Source organism: Orycteropus afer, unplaced genomic scaffold (genome assembly GCF_000298275.1).
Source record: "Orycteropus afer afer isolate SDZICR_OR568_19922 unplaced genomic scaffold, OryAfe1.0 scaffold00015, whole genome shotgun sequence".
In the NCBI taxonomy this organism is placed as follows: Eukaryota; Metazoa; Chordata; class Mammalia; order Tubulidentata; family Orycteropodidae; genus Orycteropus; species Orycteropus afer.
Genome location: NW_006921602.1, coordinates 10747826 through 10768110, shown reverse-complemented (window position 1 = coordinate 10768110; position 20285 = coordinate 10747826). Strand labels below are relative to the sequence as shown.

Sequence of the window (20285 nt, the reverse complement as noted above, 5' to 3'; positions counted from 1 at the left end):
GAAAACTGCCACATCTTTCTCCTGTAGAGGCTGGTAGGTTCAAATGGTTGCTCTCTTAGTTAGCAGTTGAGTGCTTTAACCACTGCGACACCAGGGCTCCTGTTAAGCACAGAAGAGGGCCTCAACTGCCTGATAAAAACACTTTTCCCCTGAGCCAGTATTTCAGCCTTTATAGCCTGGAGGCCTGCTGCTTCTGGAAGAAAGTATTTAAAAGCATAATGCCTTCTGGCACTGGGGATTCTAAAATCTCCTTTAGTATCAGTTTTTCAAAACCTGTATCCTGCTATCACCTGCATTTATATTTGCATGATAGTGTCTGGTACACAGGAAGCACCATAAGCGTTTGTTAAATAAACACTTAAGATTTACAGCCTTGGAAACTGTATAGGGCAGTTCTACTCTGTCCTAGAGGGGAGCAGTAAGTCAGAATCAACTCAGTGGCAGGGGGTTTGGTTTTGGTTTGACCTACAGAAATTGTTGTATTTGTTGTTGTTGTTATGTGCCGTCGAGTCAGCCCTGACTCATAGCGACCCCTCCTTGGGTTTCCAAGGCAGTATCACTACAGAAGTAGGATTGCCCAACCTTCCTTCCGAGGAGTGGCTGGTGGGTTTGAACCGCCAGCCTTCTGGTTAGCAGTCAAGTGCCTTAGCCACTATGCTACCAGAGCTCCCATTTAGTGATAAAGTAATTCATTTCATGTTATGAACTCTGATACTGTTGTGGTTTCAAAGGATTTACACTTGACGCAGGGCTTCAAATTGGTTCAAACCTGTTCAGTCATAGCTGATGGAACATACACCTTGCATTGCAGCCACATCTCTTGTGGGATTATAACTCAAGTAGGAATTAAGCAGTGGTTCTCTGCTCAAAGATGGTGGCCAACACACATTCAAAGTGGGCCGTCAGTCACCACCTTTAAGTGGGGTACTGCTGCTTATTTCCTACTCGGATCAAAATCCCAAGCGCAAGAGATCTGGTTGCTGTGCACCGTATGCTCTGTTGGCCATGACTAAACCAATCGGTTTGAAGACCTGCTTTGACCATCCTGCTTGAATAAACATTAAGAAAGATCACACAACCATCTCACTTTTATAATCAAATTCTCCAAGGCCATGGTGTGTTATTAGAAAGAGCCGGTCTTACATAAAGAGTCTCTTCATAACTAACCCCATAGAGTCATCAAGCAAGGAGACGAATGATATCAAAGTGGGCTGAAGTCCCAGAGTCACTCTATCATGTGAAGTCCCATGGGGAAATGGGCCCAGCAAACTGAACCTGAGATTGATTCTCCTATGATCGCACAAATTTGAATGCTTCCAAAGAATACTTTAAGAAATCAAAAAATCATCCTATATCATCTGTAGCTTTTCAAAAATCAAATGTTGAACTCATTTTTAGCATTTTAAATATGATTACTTCTAGAAGTACAAAACCATATAGTTGTATTCATAAAATACTTCAAACTAACTACACCTGTTAATATTTTTTAAACTTAAAAAAAAAAAAAAAAGACAATACAAATAAATTCAAAACAGAAATTACAGGACACTGTCAAATGCTTTACATATTTTGTTGTATTACTTTGATAGTAAGGCTAAGTAAAAAGGGTGTTTGTCCTTCCCAATGAAGAAATGATATGTGAGATATCTGAAAGACACTATAAAAACTAGTTGGTTATCTACATTTTAAGACAAAGGTCTCCTTGTATCGATTAATTAAGTTTACAAAGATTCTGACTTTATGTTATTAAGAAAAGGCTAAAGCTTTCATAATTTCTGTGTAGATGATATGATATGAATGTGAATCATGTTAGGTTTGCTTACAAACATGTTTAACAGTTGCAAAGTGATTTAATCGATCATGTATGATCATCATACTGAGATTTTATGGCTTACGTAGTTACTTTACTTTTATTTTATTCTTTGCATGACTTGGTATCAAGATACAATTCCAGATATGGAATAACTGAGTATAATCATAAAAGATATTTTCTGAGTCCAAGAGTTGTATTATCTTGCAAGAGTTGTATTATGCACTTTAATTACATTCTAATTTCTTCAGTGGCTCCATGTGAGATATATAATCAGGAATAATTATTTTTTTATATTACCAATTAGCCAATTGATAATACTTTACCAGTAATACTTTACTCTGATAGTCAACTGCATGTATTTAACATTCACATGCTAATATTCAATCCAGAAAAAAATAAAAGTGTAAACTTCTTCCAGTGTTGAAGAGCAGTACATCAGTTACATTAACTATTTGATAAAAGTTTTCTTGCTTGAATATATATAGCTTTAAAAGATGAAGTCTTAGAATAAAGAGAGGGATTCCCTAGGTAACCAAGTCTTTCTGAAAACATCTGTTAAAACCCTACTGACCAAGAAATTTAATTATCTAATTTCATTTTCCAAACAAGTTTCCCAATGTAGAAAGCAATGTATTTACCTACTGACACAAGTCTTCCACTCCCCATGAGTTACAGTTCTCATTGTAAATTAAGAAACCGATTTACTGATTTACAATTTAACCATTTAACAAAACCCTGCTTCTTGAACTCCTAAATGAAATAATTAGAACATAAGGCAGAGTTGAGAACAGCAGAGGCCCAACAATGCTCAAAACCACACCCTAAACAAACTGACTAGAAATTTAAAACACAAACCATCTAAATTATATATAATAAATATTTATGTATTTATGCCCACCTGAGGACCACCATATATGAACAGCACAGTGGGATATTTCTTTCCAGGTTGCAGATCATGAGGCTTGTACAGCATTCCATACAACGTAAATCCGGTAGTACTTTCAAAAGAGAAAATTTCTGGAGGGGTGTAGTCAGGAAGAGGACCTGTGAGTAGGTAACATACAGAGTCTATAAAAGAAATCCTTCTGGGAGCTCTATAATCTGAGAGCAAGGAAGAAGATACCATATATCCAGACCTACACACAAATAACTGACCATCCCCTTTCTAGTTGACAGGCTAGAAATTAAGCAAGAATATTCATCTTAAAGAAATAAATCTAATGAATATATAAAATTATCTACTGCAGAAGTAGACACAGTATTCTGAATAATCCTTGAAGCCTAGGAGGTACTTTCACCCCAAACTGGACAAATACTGCTTGGTTCAGCATAACTCATTGATAGACAGGTCATACATCTGATTAGAACCTGGAAACACAAATTTAACAGTCATTTCTACCTGCTTAGGGCAGGGGCCAATAAACAATTGATGAATTACAGTGATCATTAGAGAATAAGGCTAACTAGAAAAAAGAAAGTCACAATTAGTCTTTGATTCACCAAAGCTAAACAGGCTTCTCCTAAGTGTCTGTGGATAGTGCATGTTGTTACACTGTAAGCAGAGACCATCATCATATTATAAATTCTGCTTGTGGACATTAAAACATACCTATACTCTTTGATAGGAGCTCTGGTGGCATAGTGCCTAAGGCATCAGACTGCTAACCAGAAGGCTGGTGGTTCAAATCCACGAGCCATTCCTCGGAACTCGGAAGGAAGATTGGGCAATCTACTTCCGTAGCAATACCGCCTCGGAAACCCAAGGAGGGGTCACTATGAGTAGGATCCGACTTGACGGCAGTGAATTTGGTTTTATACCCTTTGATATGACACTAATTCCAGATATTACCAGATATTGTTGTGTGCTGTTGAGTCGATCCTGATTCGTTGTAATCTTTACAGGAGACTGCCAGATCTTTTCTCCTACAGAGCCACTCATGGGTTTGAACTGCCAACTTTTTTTTTTTTCCTTTTTTTTTTTTTAATTAGGATTTGGGTGAAGATTTACAGAGTAAATTCACTTTTCATACAGCAGTTCACATATACTTTGTCTCATGTCATTGACCAAAATTTACAATGCAGCAGCTCCCCTCCCACTTCCTCCCCATAGTTACCTCCTCCCAGTGTCCATCCCTTCATACTCTTCTGCACCCTGAGCTATCTCCCTGTGCATAAGCAGCCCTCCCTTCTCCCATGATTGTTCTCTCCAGGGCGTGTGTCTACTTGAAGTAAATGTTTAACTCACATGCCTGTACTTTGTTTGGCTGGAAACCACAGTTGTGGGTTCAATTCCAGACCTGAAGGACAGCTAGGGGCCACAGTCTCAGTGGTTACACCAGGCTCTATTGGACCAGCAAACCTGGTCCCCACCTTCTTTTTTTTTTTTTTGCCTCCAAATGATTTTGAGTTTTGTACCACATTGTTCTCCCTCTTTATGCAGGATCTCCTACATCCCTTCCAAGTGGATGGCAGTGGTAGCTGGGCACCATCTAGTTCTTCTGGTCTCATAGTTGTATAGGTTGCAGATTGGATGGTGTACCAGTCGCTAGGACTGATTGTTTCCATTAATTTTGGTTTTCTTCTTTCTTCTTGACGAGGAGAGACCCGTTGTTGCATCTAGATGGCAGCTTCCTAGCTTTTAAGGTCCCAGTCGCTACTCGCCAAAGTAGTAGGTGGAACAATGTTTTGTATAGTATGTTATGCCAATTGAGCTTGATGTCCCCTGCGACTATGGTCCCAAGCCCGCAGGATCAACTACTCGGTCCCTCTGGGTAGCTTGAACTGCCAACTTTTAAGTTAGCAGCTGAATCTTTAACCTGCACCAACAGGGCTCCATTAGCAGATATTAGTGAATGAAAATACTTATCAGGACAAAAGATTTAGGGTAAAATGGGTTAAAAAGATACATTAAAACTATGTTTAAGAAATTAAGTATTTTAAAAATAGATAATTCACATTGATCCTCAGACCTACACAAAAACAAGTGTTTTCACCTTTTAAAAACATGACTGTTGTAGAGTAGTTGAGAGGATGAAAAGAGCTACCTACCAGCTGTTTATTCCCCAAAGCTACAGCTTCCCTGTTCTTACTAGATCTTACTAGTCAGCATATATTATCTTTAAGCTCATCTGTTTTTTTTGAAAATCATTCAAATGTGTGAATGACATCAAGTTTCTTAGCTGATACCTTGACTCTTTTAATCTTATTTTTTAAAAAGGTCTTCCAGACCTGCTGCCACCTGGCGTGAGCGGTAACCCATCTTATTCATTAGTTCAAAGAATTGGAGGGGTGGGATTGATCAGGGGTTCGGCAGTTCAGAAACAACAGTAGACAGGAAGCCTCTGTCCAGGGAATGAAAATCTGTGACACAGGCGTAATGTACTATTGTACTAATTCTATTTAAGGTCAGGTACAGGGAAAGTTAAGTACCTGCTGAATCCAAAATGGTGGCCCAGAATTCCTTTGTTTTGCAAGTTGTGTCATCTTCAGTATTGGACAGCTTGTAAAGGGATACAGAGTGTGGATTCTTCTGGTTACTATATTTACTTATAAAGAAGTCACAATGCTAGAGAAAAGAGAAACAATTATTGTCTTTCCCCCAGGGAAAAGGAAAAAAAAAAATTGTTTACCTGATGTTACATCTGCACTATGGCAGGAATATGATAAGAGTTTGGCCATTTATATACATACATAATGCTGAAGATAAGGCTAAACTTTTTTTTTTTTTTAATTTTATTTTGATTTGGGTGATAAGGCTAAACTTTTTAAAGCTTTTCCTAAAAGGATCAGACTTCCATAGAATCAATTTCACCAATTTTCAGTCATTCAAAAGGAATATTACATGAGCAGAGGGTTTTTTTTAATATGACAAGAAACCCTTCTCACACAGGGACTTAATACCTGGCTGATGCAACAAGAGTGGGAATAGCCACGGTCAGTCAGTCTTGTCACCTCTCCAGGATTTAAATAACTGACCACGTACAGGTGATGTTCTAAAGGTGAGTCTTTGGTACCTTCAAAATATACCAGCTTTCTGACTTCATCAACTTGGATCTGCCAAAAATACCATCAACAAAAAAATCAATGCTAGAATGACCTTGGCAAGACCCCAACACAACAAATAGCATAATATCTAAAGAATAGTTCTCAGACATCAATTTTATTCTGAATCATTTGAGTTTTCTGCCTTTTTCTATTTTGCCACCAATACTAATAAACCTGAGTTAATTTTGTTTATGACTTAAAGCTAAAAATAGATCGTGTCTAGAAGGAAAAAAAGACCTATTGCATGCTGCTCCGTAGAGTTTTCTATCTGCTCAGAAAGTGTGCTTTTCTTAAGATACAAGAATTATTTCATTAATATGACTCTTTACAGGGAAAATAATATGCTATGTAGTGCAGTTTAGGTCAAGCCTTTATGAATACTTGAAAGTCTAATCTTAGCATCCTTTTTATTTCTCAGTGCAGCATTACCTTAGGCAGGACTTTTAGTCTTTTGTACAAATTTGAAAGTGTTTTATCTACTGGGTTAAAGAATATTTGAACTCAATCACAATTTCAATACTAATATGCTTATAAATGAGTATGGATAAGATTTTTCAAGTCTTCATTCAGAACTCAAAAAACTTGTAAGTAAACAGCCAAATTCCCTTACTATTCTCAAATTACAGTAGATTCTGAATAAGTGGTTTTCTTTTATTGTTCCTTTAAAAAATCTTCTATCAGCCCACTCAAACAATGTTTAATAAATATTCAAAATAACTTTTTTACACAGCAGATAAAAGATACATTTCTAAAAGCATGTGCTTTCAAATGTAACATTTTTTTCAGAAGCCTTTTTCCTTATCCTTAGACATTTTTTAGTAGCATAGACAGGAATAAGTATTTGAGATGAAGTCACATATAGGCAGAAAGAGATACAAATAATAGGGAACAGCACAACATTCATGAAGCTTCCCAGGTTTATGTTAATCTCTGTGTAAGAGGTAAGGACTAGTTCTGCTCTTGATTTAGCAGCTGGGAATTAGACCTTTCAAAACTGAAGTAACTAGTAAATCCTCCTTTCCACCTATTATGGTTCTTTTCTTCAAAAGAAGTGGTTGAATCACCTGGAGGTCTTGATAAACAGATTGCTGGGCCCCACCACCAGAGATCTCCTTTGAGGAGGTCAAAGGTGGACCTGAAAATTCACATTTCTAACAAGTTACTGGGTGATGCTGATGCTTTACTGTTGGTCCAGGGACCACACTTTGAGAGCCATCCTTCCACAACTAGGGTCACTTGGGCTTAAAAGCCTCAAAATTTTATCTAATTAGAAATCTTTAGGTGGCAACAGGGTCACAGGAAAAAGCAGGCAAGGAAAAAGGTAATTTAGAAATTAAAAAAAATTAAAAAAAGGAGAAAAAGAAAATAGAAGAAAACATGCCATATAAATAAGCATGACACAAAGAAAGAAGAAAACTGATGCACATAAAGGCAAGCAGCAGAGGCACATTTAGATTGTCCAAACAAGGTACAGATCGGTATAAATACAATTTTGTGGGGTTCCCTCAGTATTATTTAATGGTTCTTATCCTCTAATTATTACACAACATGAAAGTTTCATGAGTAATTTTCTGTTATATGAACCTAGAATCCCACACAAACTTTTTTTTTTTTTAGCAACCAAAGTACCCTATAAAGAAAAAAAAAAAAGTGTATTTGGATATATAACCAGAAGGCCATGTGAAACTCTCAGTAGAAATTAGACTTTAAAGGTCACCTGTGATATTCTGAAGCTTTTACCCACAAAAACCAACCTGGCACCTAGATTTTCATTCTTTCTTGTAATCACCCTGGGGACTACAAATGACCACCACAGTAGCCAGGATACATATCTTTCAGTGAATCTCCATGTCAATCTGAGGAAATACATTCAGGCCTTCACTAACCCTGGCAGCGTATGTCATCATACTACATGTGTCATACCTACAAAGGATGGATTCTTAAGAGATGTCATAAAACTGATGACCTAACTGAAAGGTGAAGTAAATGTGTTGTTGTTAGGTGCTGTGGAGTCGGCTCTGACTCACAGTGACCCTATGCACAACCGACCAAAACACTGCCTGGTCCTGTGCCAGCCTCACAATCCTTGCTATATCTGAGCTCACTGTTGCAGCCACTACATCAATCCATCTCATTGAGGGCCTTCCCCTTTTTTGCTGAACCTCCACTTTACCAATCATGATATCCTTCTCCAGGGAATGGTCTCTTCTGACAAAATGACCAAACTACGTCAGATGAAGTCTGGCCATTCTTGCTTCCAAGGAACATTCCGACTGCACTTCTTCCAGGACAGATTTGTTTGTCCTGCTGGCAGTCCATGGCACATTCAGTATTCTCCGCCAGCACCACAACTCAAAAGCATGAACACTTCTTCGGTCTTCCTTATTCACTGTTCACCTTTAACATGCAATATAAGTGACTGAAAATACCATGGCTCAGGTTAGGCACCCTTTAGTCTTCATCTTTGCTCTTCAACACTTTAAAGATGTCTTTTGCAGATTTGCGCAGTGCAATACATCATCTGATTTCTTGACTGCTGCTTCCACTGGTGTTGATTGTGAAACCAAGTAATATGAAATCTTTGACAACTTCAATCTTTTCTCTATTTATCATGATGCTACTTATTGGTCCAGTTTTGAGAATTTTCGTTTTCTTTATATTGAGAGGTAATTCATACCTCAGACTATAGTCTTTAATCTTGCATCAGTAAGTATTTCAAGTCAACTTCACTTTCAGTGAGCAATGTTGTGTTGCCTGCGTAGTGAAGGTTGTTAGTCTTTCTCCAATCCTGATGCTATGTTCTTCTTCACATAGTCCAGCTATTCGGATTATTTGCTCAGCATACAGGTTGAATAAGTATGGTGAAAGGATACAACCCTGAAACACTCCCTTTCTGATTTTAAACCATTCATTATCCCCTTGTTCTGTTCGAATGACAGTCTCCTGGTCTATGGACAGGTTCGTCATGAGCACAATTAAGTGTTCTGGGATTCTCATTCTTCTCAATGTTACCCATAATTTGTTATGATCCACAAAGTTGAATGCTTTTGCATAGCCAATAAAACACAAGTAAACATTTTTCTGGTATTCTTTACTTTCAGCCAAGATCCATCTGACATCAGCAATCCCCTGTGCCACATTCTTCAGAATCCAGCTTGCATTTCTGGAAGTTCTCTGTCAATATACTGCTGCAATCATTTTTAAATTATCTTCAGAAAGATTTTACTTGCATGTGATATTAATGACATTGTTTGATAATGTCCACATTCTGTGGGATCATCTTTCTTTGAAATAGGTTGAAATATGGATCTCTTCCAGCCAGCTGGCCTGGTAGCTGTCTTCCAAATTTCTTGGCATAGATAAGCCTCCAGCATGTCATCTGTTTGCTGAAACATCTCAATGCGTATTCCATCAATTCCTTCAGTGCAGCTTTGACTTCTTCAATACCATTCATTCTTGATCATATGTCACCTCCTGAAATACATGAACATCAACCAATTCTTTTTGGTGCAGTGACTCTGTATTTCTTGCATCTTCTTTTGATGTTTCCTTCATCATTCAATATTTTGCCCATACAATCTTTCCATATTGCAACTTGAGGATTGAATTTTCCTTCAGTTCTTTCAGCTTGAGAAATGCAGAGTGTGTTCTTCCCTTTTGGTTTTCTAACTCCAGGTCTTTGCACATTTTATTATAATAACTGCCTATGTCTTGCTTGAGCTGCTCTTTGAAATCCTCTGTTCAGATCTTTTACCTTGTCATTTCTTCCATTTGCTTTAGCTATTCTCCATTTAAGAGCAAGTTGCAGTCTCCTCAGACATCCGTTTTAGTCTTTTCTTCCTTTCCTGTCTTTTTAATGACCTTTTGCTTTCTTCTTGCATGATGTTCTTGATGTCATCCCACAATTTGTCTGGTTTTTGGTCACTGGTATCCAGTGCATCAAATCTATTCTTCAGGTGGTGTCTAATTTCAGGTGGGATATAATCAAGGTCATATTTTGGCTCTTGTGGACTGGTTTTAATTGTCTTCAGCTTTAAATTGAACTTGCATATGAGCAGTTGACAGTCTCTTCTACAGTCAGCTCCTGGCCTTGTTTTGGGTGAAGATATTGAGCTTCTCCATCTTCTCTTTCCACAGATGTAGTCAATCTGATTCCTGTGTATTCCATCTGGTGAGGGCTACATGTATAGTCTCCATTTATGTTGTTGTAAAAAGGTATTTGCAATGAAAAAGTTGTTGGTCTTGCAAAATCCTATCATGTGATCTCCAGTGTTATTTCTATCACCAAGGCCGTATTCTCCCACTACCAGTGACTCTTTTTTGTTTCCAATTTTCACATTCCTATCACCAGTAATAATCAATATATCTTGACTACATGTTTGGTCGATTTCAGACTGAAAAAGTTGGTAAAAATCTTCAACTTCCTTGTCTTTGGTAGTTGGTGTGTAAATCTGAATAGTAGTAGTATTAACTGGTCTTCTTTGTAGGCATATGGATATTATCTTATCATTGACAGCATCATACTTCAGGATAGATCTTGAAACATTGTCTGTGACAATGAATGTCACACTATTCCTCTTCAATTTGTCATTCCTGGCATAATATATCATATAATTGATTCAAAATGTCCAAAACTCATCCATTTCAGCTCACCAATGCCTCAAACGCACTGCATTCAAGTTACATCCGACTCATAGTGAGCCCCTCTTGGGTTTCCAAGGTGGTATCACTACGGAAGTAGATTGCCCAATCTTAGAATATTGATCTTTATGTGTCCCATTTCATTTTTGACAACTTCCAATGTTCCTGGATTCATACTTTGTACTTTCCACATTCCGATTATTAATTTATGTATGCAGCTATTTCTTCCCATTTTGAGTCATGCCACATCACCAAATGGAGGTCCCGAAAGTTTTACTCCATCCATGTCATTAATGTCAACTCTACTTTGAGGAGGCAGCTTTCCCCCAGTTGTATAGTGCCTTTGGACCTGAGTGGCTTATCTTCCGGCACTATACAGACAATGTTTCAAGGCTATTCATAAAGTTTTCTAATAATGTATCAGACAGTGAGTGTTTAACTGCTATTCGTAAGATTTTCATTGGCCATTTCTTTGAGAAGTAGATGGTCCCTTTTTTCTTCTGAGTTTGTCTTAGTCTGGAGCTCTGCTGAAACTTGTCCACCATGGGTGTCCCTGCTGGTATTTGAAACACCTGTGGCAAAGCCTTCAGCCTCACAGCAACACACAAGTCACCAAAGTACACCAAACTGACAGATACGCAATGGAATGTAAATGTAGGTACTAAGAAAAGCATGTTATTGTTGTTATGTGCCATTGAGTCAGATCCGGACCCGACTCATAGTGACTCCTCCTTGCTTTCCAAGGTATCACTACGGAAGTAGATTGCCTCACCTTCCTTCCGAGGAGTGGCTGGTGGGTTTGAACCACCAGCCTTCTGGTTAGCATAAAGGCGTAAGAAAAATAATTAGAATTCATTGAATTGCTTTAGAAAGACATATGTTGAGAATGAAATGGGTGGATTTTCCTTCTCCTCCTTATCAGTCTAAGCTCTTTGTAGCTTCTGGCTCAAAGTTTAACATTTGTGAGGTAAGATAAATACAAGTACATTCAAGTCCTAATGCAGAAGCTATAGCCTAACTTACAACTTATGGCAGACTCTAAAAGGGTGAACAGTCCTTTCCTTATTAAGTAGCAACAATATATTTGAAAACAGTGACCATAAGTAACCAGAACACATCAGTATCAGGGGAATAAGAAGTGAGATTTATAATTTAAACTAAGATTCTTTCTTTCCAAGTACTTGAGTTCTTTTAGTCCCTAACAGATATTTTCAAAATACTGGGATATTAAGCTGCACACTGTACACACTTAACAGATATTGACCAAACATATCAGTGAATAAAACAACATACATTAGATCCATGCCGGCCAAGAACTTCCCATTCTCCACTGGTAATTGCTATTTCCTCTTTGACAGGGCACTTGAAATCACCTAAAGGTAAATACAGTTATAATTCAGTACTTTATACCAGACTATAAGCAAATGAAACAATGAAAAAGAGTTTCTTATCCTCTTTCCACCCCCACCCCCAAAAAAGTTGCATTAAAAAACTCAAGTTATATTTGGATTGATGAAAACATTCTGGAAAGAAAGAGGTGATGATTACACAACACTGTAAATGCTCTAAAATGCCACTGAATTATTCACTTAAAAATGGTTCATTTTCCATTCAGAGGGGGATCTATGTAGGAGATCCTAGATAAAGTGGGAGAATAATGTGGAACAAAACTCAGAATTTAAAAAAAAAAAAAAAAGGGACTAGATTTGCTGGTCTGATAGAGCCTGGTGGAACCCCTGAGACTACTGCCCCGCCCCTAGCTGCCCTTCAAGTCTGGAACTGAACCCACTCCTGTGAATTTCAGCCAAACAAAAAGACAGGCATACGAGCTGAACATTTACATCAGGCAGATATAATCCTTAGATAGATCAATCATGGGAGAACAGAAGGGCTGTGTTTGTACAGGGAGACAGGTTGGGGGGCAGGAATGCATAGGAAAGAAGGACACAGGCAAGAGGTAACTATAGGGAGAAAGTGGGAGGGGAGCTGTTGCATTGTGGGAAATTGCAGTCAATGTCATTAGTGTATGTGAGCTGCTGTATGGAAAATGAATTTGCTCTGTGAACTTTCACCCAAATCACAATAAAAATTAAAAGAAAAAAAAGACAGGCATATGAGCTGAACATTTACGTTAGGTAGGTACACTCCATCATAGGAGAACAGAAGGGCTGTCTATGCACAGGGAGACAGTTCCAGGGGCAGGAGTGCATGGGAGGGAAGGACACAGGGAAAAGGTGGGTATGGGGAGGAAGTGGGAAGAGAGCTGTTGTTGCACTGTGGGAGATTACAGTCAATGTCATGAGACAAAGTATATGTGAACTGCTGTATGGAAGATGAATTTGCTCTGTAAACTTTCACCCAAATCACAATAAAATTAAAAAAAAAAAAAAAAAGGTTCGTTTTATGTTACATGAATTTCATCTCAATTGAAAACAAAATTTACAGTTTAAAAAACAGTCCAAGTTAGGAGTCTTCACAATATTACAGAATAATAAATTGAATGATCCATGTAGTTAATGCAAAAACAGCAAAGTAGATCCTTACAGTAAAGCCAAGAAAGAACACCTGTATCCCTAGACCTCTGGTTAACCAAACAAAGAAATCTAATGTGTTGACAGGAATTTCTTCCAGGTATCCAATAAACTACTTCAAAAACCACAGAAGAAAAAGTTTAATACAATTGTGCTTCATATTCCAAATAATGCACCAGCTAAGTTTTTACCATAGTAAATATCAATACACCCCATTTGTCTTTTTTGAGATTCTATCTTGGTAGATGAGGCTTTATCAGTGGCCTAAGGAGAAGGTCAGAAAATGAAAATGATCTCTTTTCCTAGTTGCTGATACCTACAGCTGTGGGAGGCTGAAGACAGGCTGAGGTGGAGAGAGAGTACAAGGTTTTAACCAGGGGCCTATACTTAGTTTAGTTTTTCTTAGATAAAAAAAATTCAACTTAGTACTTTAACTTTATGATCAGAAAATATTACTTCACATATATACATAACAAATACTAATAGTTTCACATTATATTCAAGGAGAAAAGGGAAGGAGGAAAATGAAGTAGCTATCAAGGGAAAAAGGAAAGGTTTTGAGTAAAAAAAGATTAAGAAAGAAGGAAGGAGAAAGAAAGAAGAGGTAGAAAGACTGAGTGAGTGGTCCAGAGATCAACACTGACAGGAATGGAGGACTGGCTTTCCGAGATGTTAACTGAGGTAAGCTCTTCTTATACCCTTCAACTGGAATAAAATTTTAAGTTATCATTTTTAAATTACTGTCCCTAAAATGTTGCTTCAATTAATTAACTACTACTCATAGTTCTATGATCAGTTTTAATCACTAACATTTATGGAATTCCTTCATTGGCTTTAATTTCTGAATAACAGATTGGTAAGGGCAATTTCATACTAAAGATCAAGGAAAACTAAGGATGTAAAGGAAAAAATTCCCCATCTTGGATATATAAGATCTTGTCTTATATAATGAGGCTAAGAGAAAGCAGCAGAATCATAAATAAATATTATTATACTAGTTCTAAGATGTAGCTCTAGAAACTCTGGTGGCATAGTGGGTAAGATATCAGGATGCTAACTAGAAGATCAGCAGTTCAAACCCACCAGCTGCTCCGTGGTAGGAAGATGGGGCAATCTATTTCTGCAAAGATTTACAGCCCTGGAAACCCAATGAGGCCACTATGAGTCGGAATCGACTTGATGGCAGTGAGTTTTATTTTTTTTTAAAAGATGTAGCTCACCATTTCCCAAGTAAGAATGGTATTTAAAAGGTCATGCTGAGTCTGCTAGGTTATAAATGGCAGTTAAGCCTCTAATATAACTTACCATAAAGTGTCTACTATTCCAAAACAAACTGAACTATTAAGGTAGAAAACTACAACCCAACTTTTTAAAAAACCCCAAAGAAGTACTTGTATCATTTCACTTTTTCGAGGCTTATGTATGCATTCTTTAAAAATCCTTTTTTTTTTTTTTTTTTGCTTGCTTCAGCAGCCCATATATTAAAATTGGAACCATACAGTGAAGATTAGTATGGCCTGTGCAAGGATGACATGTAAAGTGGTCCATATTTTTTTAAAAAAGCGAAATTAAACACAAAAGAAAAACAAAAACCCCACTGCTTTTTTAAAGAGAAATTCAGCTGACACAGTATTTAATTTCACCTTGGGCAACATATTTATATCAATCTGAAGAGCTATAACCATAAATTAACTTCAATGCAGATACAGATAGTATTTTAAAAACATCTAGTATATAAATATTTTTAAATTATATAATATTTTGAAAACAGTTTTTTAAATATGAGTTCACTTTAAACAAAATTTACAGTCAAGGCAAAAGTAGAATGTAAAATTAACAATCTCACTACTCAAAGATTATTCATTATTAATAGTTCATTGGATATCTGTCAAGATATCCTTTTTCCTATGTTTTTACACATGCATATATTCTTATTTCAGTTCAATCTATGTATGTAAGTTTAATGAAGCAAGTCCTCCTGCTTATGAAGTATATAAAAGAGACATTACATCCCCCTGTCCCCCCCAACACTTTTTCTTTTTAAATAGGAAAGAATTTCTTACTTGGGGCAGGCAGCCCTCCACTGGATCGTTTGTATTTGCTTTCCTTTAAAATGGATGTGATTTTATATAAATGACGGAAACCTGTTTTGCATTCAGAGGCAAAAATAAACTCAATTTCATCTTCATGACTTTGGGGAAAAACATGGAAGATATCATGAATCTGTAAAACAAATAGCTAAATTTAATACCACAATAATGAAAATACTACATAAAAAATTCAATTAAGCTAAGCAAGAATAATTACTGCATAAACATACTTAGAAATATAAATCACTATCAGCGCTAGAGTGCATGGTATGTTTACAATTACAGATTTTGCCTGGGCCTTTCAGATTTATCTTATTTTAGCCAAAGATTTCATCATTGAAAAATAAATGTTTCCAAATGGAGAAAAAAGAAAACTATAACCAAAAGCTTTTCATTACTCATCATCTATGTAATCCTTTGAAACATGGTACAAGGTTTACTTAACAATATAAATCTATTACAGAAATGATGAGAAAAAATTCTCTTAAATTTTCTTTTCCAAAGACAAAGTTTCTGTAAAAAAGTTTTTTTTTTTTTTTTGCTTGCTTCAGCAGCACATATATTAAAATTGGAACCACACAGTGAAGATGGAATGATCATCTATTTTGGGTGATCACACTAAGCCAGTGAGTGAGCTGGCTTTATTCTGTAACTGAGTTTTTTCTAGGAAATTGGCAAATGTAAAATTCAATCCAAAACTAGTATATTTTGGTATGTAGTTTGCAAATTTAAAAGCGTTAAGTTTTTCTAGACAAGACTCCTGCAGTTCTCTCAGAAACACTGATGATGGGGCTGTGTATTCAGTATCTGATATGTCCAGGAACAACGACAAACCTGCAGCCAGAATCTACCTTGTATTTATAAAGCATTCCACCAGGGCACTATCATTCTGACTTGAAATGTTCAAAGTAAGGAAATAATATTCATTGTTCCTCTGAATATGAAAAACAAACAAATAAGATTCATTTTGCTACTTTGCTATGAAACTTAATTGGCCTTAATATTCTGAGAAAATATTTAATCAAGTACAGGGGAAAGAAATAAGTACATTTATCCAGATGTCTGTTGTTTCTTCATAAATAATCAGTGGTGTCACAGAGTCAGGCACAGACTCAATGAGTCTCTGTCTTTCCATAGCATCATCTTCTACTGGGATAAATAATTCAGGCGGTATCAACACTATCTGTAGGCGAGTTTGGGAGCGATCTAGTAGGATGGACCAAGCACTATTTAAACAAATAAAAGAGAAGCACCAGAAATAAAGCAAAATCTCAGAAAACGAATGATACCCTTCTACTCTTTCTATTAACACCCACTACTTCTTTAATCATAATGAAAGAACAGCTTTAGTATATGTTAAATTATCACTTACAAATAGCCTAATTAAAAATACACTTATTTTTAAAAGTTGTTTGAAAAAGTGTTTAGAAAGTGGTTTTCTTTAAATTTCCAAAACCACGCATGGCCTTTAAAATTATTTTCTTCCTTTGTAATTGATAAATGCCAGTCATTAAATGCCAGTGTCATGACATAGGAACCATACATAACCATTTTCACTTAAGGCTCTGCAAATATTTCTGCTCAAATTATACAATAAAATATATATACACACTTAAGAATAAAGCTTAAAGTCATAACACGTACCACAAATAACAATGAAACCATGACTGGTTAAGCAAAAGACAGAATTAAAATCTTATGCTTATAGGATTACAAATCCACAAATCTATTTAGTTCAGGGAAAATCTTATGGACAGAAATAACATACTGCAAATTTGCATTTGAAGGCAGTTCCAATTGTAAGGCAAATCTAATAGGACAGTCATTTCTAAAGGTCTGGATCCTAAATCAGTTGTAAAGAAGTGACGATTTAACATACGCACTATTTTCCCCCTGGAGTCCATCCAGCTCTGGCAATATATTCAACTCCTTCAAACAGAATCTCGAAAGGTTGAATTAGTTCCTTATCTATGACATCTATAATCTATTCAAAAAGAAGAAAGAATCTAGTTATAGATTACTCAGAGAAATAACTAGCTCACTAGTTTACTGTTACCTATAACAGATACTTTCAGACTTAGATATCTTGTGAGTTACCTATATGGATGCCCTTAAAAGGTCTACCCACAAGAATTAGAATAGTCTAAATGTCTCTTCTATAAGTTTATACTAATAGAACCCTTGATAATAACTGGTAAAATCAAATTTTCATCACCTCAGAATCTAATATCTAAAAAACATTAGTGTCTAATTCCCTATATCTTAGCTTAAAATATATTTGTATAATGTATTAATGAAATGGCCCTTGGCAAGCAAACTTTTTTTCTGTAAGACTCTAGCAGAGAAAACTACTTTTTTTTTTTTTTTAAATTGTGATTTGGGTGAAAATTTATAGAGCAAATTCACTTTTCATACAACAACTCACATACACTGTCTCATGACATTGACTACAATTTACCCAATGCAACAGCTCCCCTCCCACTTCCTCCCAATAGTTACCTATTCCATCCTTCCATGCACTCCTGCCCCCTGAGCTGTCTCCCTGTGCATAAACAGCCCTTCTTTCTCCCATGATTGTTCTCTCCACGGAGCGTATCTACCCAGTGTATCTACCTCATATGCCTGTAGAAAACTGCTTTTTAACTAACCTTGTATGCAAGCTGCTTATAAACATTTGACTGTCCAAATGGAAAGCAGCAGTGCAAGAGAAATGTGGGATATTTAATCCACCACAGACATTTACCCAACACAGAAGGTAAGACACCAGTCAATAACCACTATACAGATATAACATTGATCTGGAGAATTAACAAAGGCAAAGAAGAAAGAACTATCAGAAAGGAGTGATAAATATGCATATCTCCATATTTCTATCATGGGAACCAGTAAGAAAGTTAGAAAGCAGACAATTAGGTCAACCTGAAATCATGATTCACAGATGTCTCAGCAAATTCAATGAGTCAAAAAAAAAAAAGAGTATCTAAGATCCCAATTAGACTGACTAGTCAAATGACATAAAAAGTCAACCCAATATTTTATACTTACCCTTCCTTCAGCATCAATCATTACTTCTGACATCTTAAAAGTGACTTTGGGATTTGGCGTGCCTTTATAAAGAGACATAAATGAATAGTAATGCACTTCAAAAATGACTCAAATTAATTTTGCCAGATCATTCCTCTATACTATTAAGTCACAAATATTGTAACGTCAGAGCTTTATTGAGCAAGACCTCTCAGATCACTACTACAAATTCATTCTTATAAATATGGGTATCAAAAAAGGAGACCAAGACATATGTTTACCAATATTCACTGCAGCACTATTCAAAATAGTCAAAAAATGGAAATAACTGAAATGTTCATCAACTGATTAATGGGTAAGCAAATAATGATATATACATACATTAAATGGAACATTACTCAGCCATAAAAAAGAATGAAGTCCTCATGCTACTACATGAATGGAGGGCATTATGCTGAGCAAAATAAGTTCAGACACAAAAGGACAAACAGTATATAATTATCACTTATATGAAATAATATGTGGAAACTAAAAGTATTTAGTAGTTACCAGGAGTGGTGCTGTTATTGTTATGTGCCATCGAGTCAAACTCGACTCACAGCGACCCCTCCTTGAGTTTCCAAGGCAGTAACACTATGAAAGTAGATTGCCCAACCTGTGTTCTGAGGAGTGGCTGGTGGGTTTGAACTGCCAGCCTTCTGGTTAGCAGTCAAGTGCCTTGAGCACTACGCACCAGAGCTCCCACCAGGAGTGGTAGGGAGGGGAAAAGAGAGGATTTTTGCTTAGATTTCATTGCAGGTAGTTAACAGTGGTAGGACTGTTTGGAAAAGAGTAAAAATGAATATACAAGTTGAAGAACGTAATCAATGTGACTGAAGTATACATCTAGAAATTGAAGAAATGTATGTGGTGGTGTGTGTATATTACAAATTAAAAAAAGGGCTGTGTGGGGGGGATGACAAAAGCACCAAGAGTCAGCAGTATGAAATAAAGAGGGGAAATTGTGTGTGATTTTTACAACTGAAACACTATGAACAGCAAGATGGAAAAAAAAATTACTTATTTATTAAGAACATCATCCCTTAAAAATCTTCATATGCTAACAAAGGCTGCTTCTTATTCATTCCTTGATTATGTGCAAATCTTCACCTTTCAAAATAATGAAAAAGGGTAAGCTTACAATTCACAAATTACAGTGACATTCAATGAAGCAATCTTTATTAAGGCCATAAATGAACAAACATTGACTCTACCTTTGGATGATTGCAGAGAGAATTTTGTTAGGAAAGAAGTGAATGAATGTGAATGCTAATGGATTACTGTACCTGTTTTAGGATAACGGAATGAATCTGCCCTCCTTGTTTCCAACATAGGGGATGTAACATGAATAATTTCCACCTCGGATTCATCATTTTCTTCATACAGAATTCTAAGAATTTTGCCACCACTGGGGGCTTAAAAGGAGATATTGAAGATTTAACAGAATTATTCCCAAAAGTAGTAACAACTGACCAATACCCTCTAGTATAGATTTTCCATGGTGAAAAAATAATTTCTGTATAAAATCTGTAACTGTTTATGTATGAAGACAGCAGTGGTAGTAGCAAGATGAGTAACTGCTAAGTCACTTTTTCTAATTAAAGTTGTCTTTTGGAAGGCAAAAACTAAAGATAATACACACACACACACATACACATATGTATATATGTATATACATATGTGTGTGTGTGTATATTTAAAACAGGAAAAACTTTTGAAGGATTTTGATCTTTGCATACCTTAAATTTTTGTTAAAAAAATTATATTTATAACGTTTTATATAAAAACATTTAAATAGGAAAAAAAAGTTTACATAGAATCCAGTTGTTCCGAATGGTTTCTCTATTCATGTCAGAAAGTCTGGTCCTAACAAATACAATTATGACAAAACTTTTTATATCTTAAAACAAAATGTCCAAATTCAAGCTATGTCTTTAAAACAAGCATTTTTCATGGTCATGAAGTGTTCAGACTGCTGTCTGCAACCCATTAGTGGATATATGTATCTATATATATAGATATATATATATAGTATAATATATATAGGAGTTCAGGTAGAATAGTGCCTAAGGCACTTGACTGCTAACCAGAAGGCTGGTGGTT

At 36.2% G+C, this 20285-nt stretch overlaps 1 protein-coding gene and 1 pseudogene across 1 annotated transcript in view; one reads left to right on the top strand and one right to left on the bottom strand.

The window, feature by feature from the left end:
- The window catches only part of DPP8 (dipeptidyl peptidase 8), a 62814-nt gene that overhangs the window by 12397 nt on the left and 30132 nt on the right, over positions 1–20285 (bottom strand). The window contains exons 7-15 of the mRNA XM_007957661.2: positions 19469–19597; positions 18165–18226; positions 17003–17103; positions 16168–16345; positions 15093–15252; positions 11792–11871; positions 5714–5866; positions 5243–5378; positions 2712–2857 (exon numbers count right to left, since the gene is read on the bottom strand). Of these exons, the coding sequence (XP_007955852.1) occupies positions 2712–2857; positions 5243–5378; positions 5714–5866; positions 11792–11871; positions 15093–15252; positions 16168–16345; positions 17003–17103; positions 18165–18226; positions 19469–19597 (1145 nt within the window). The remainder of the gene's footprint in view (positions 1–2711; positions 2858–5242; positions 5379–5713; positions 5867–11791; positions 11872–15092; positions 15253–16167; positions 16346–17002; positions 17104–18164; positions 18227–19468; positions 19598–20285) is intronic.
- Positions 14489–14583, top strand: LOC122151866 (annotated as a pseudogene).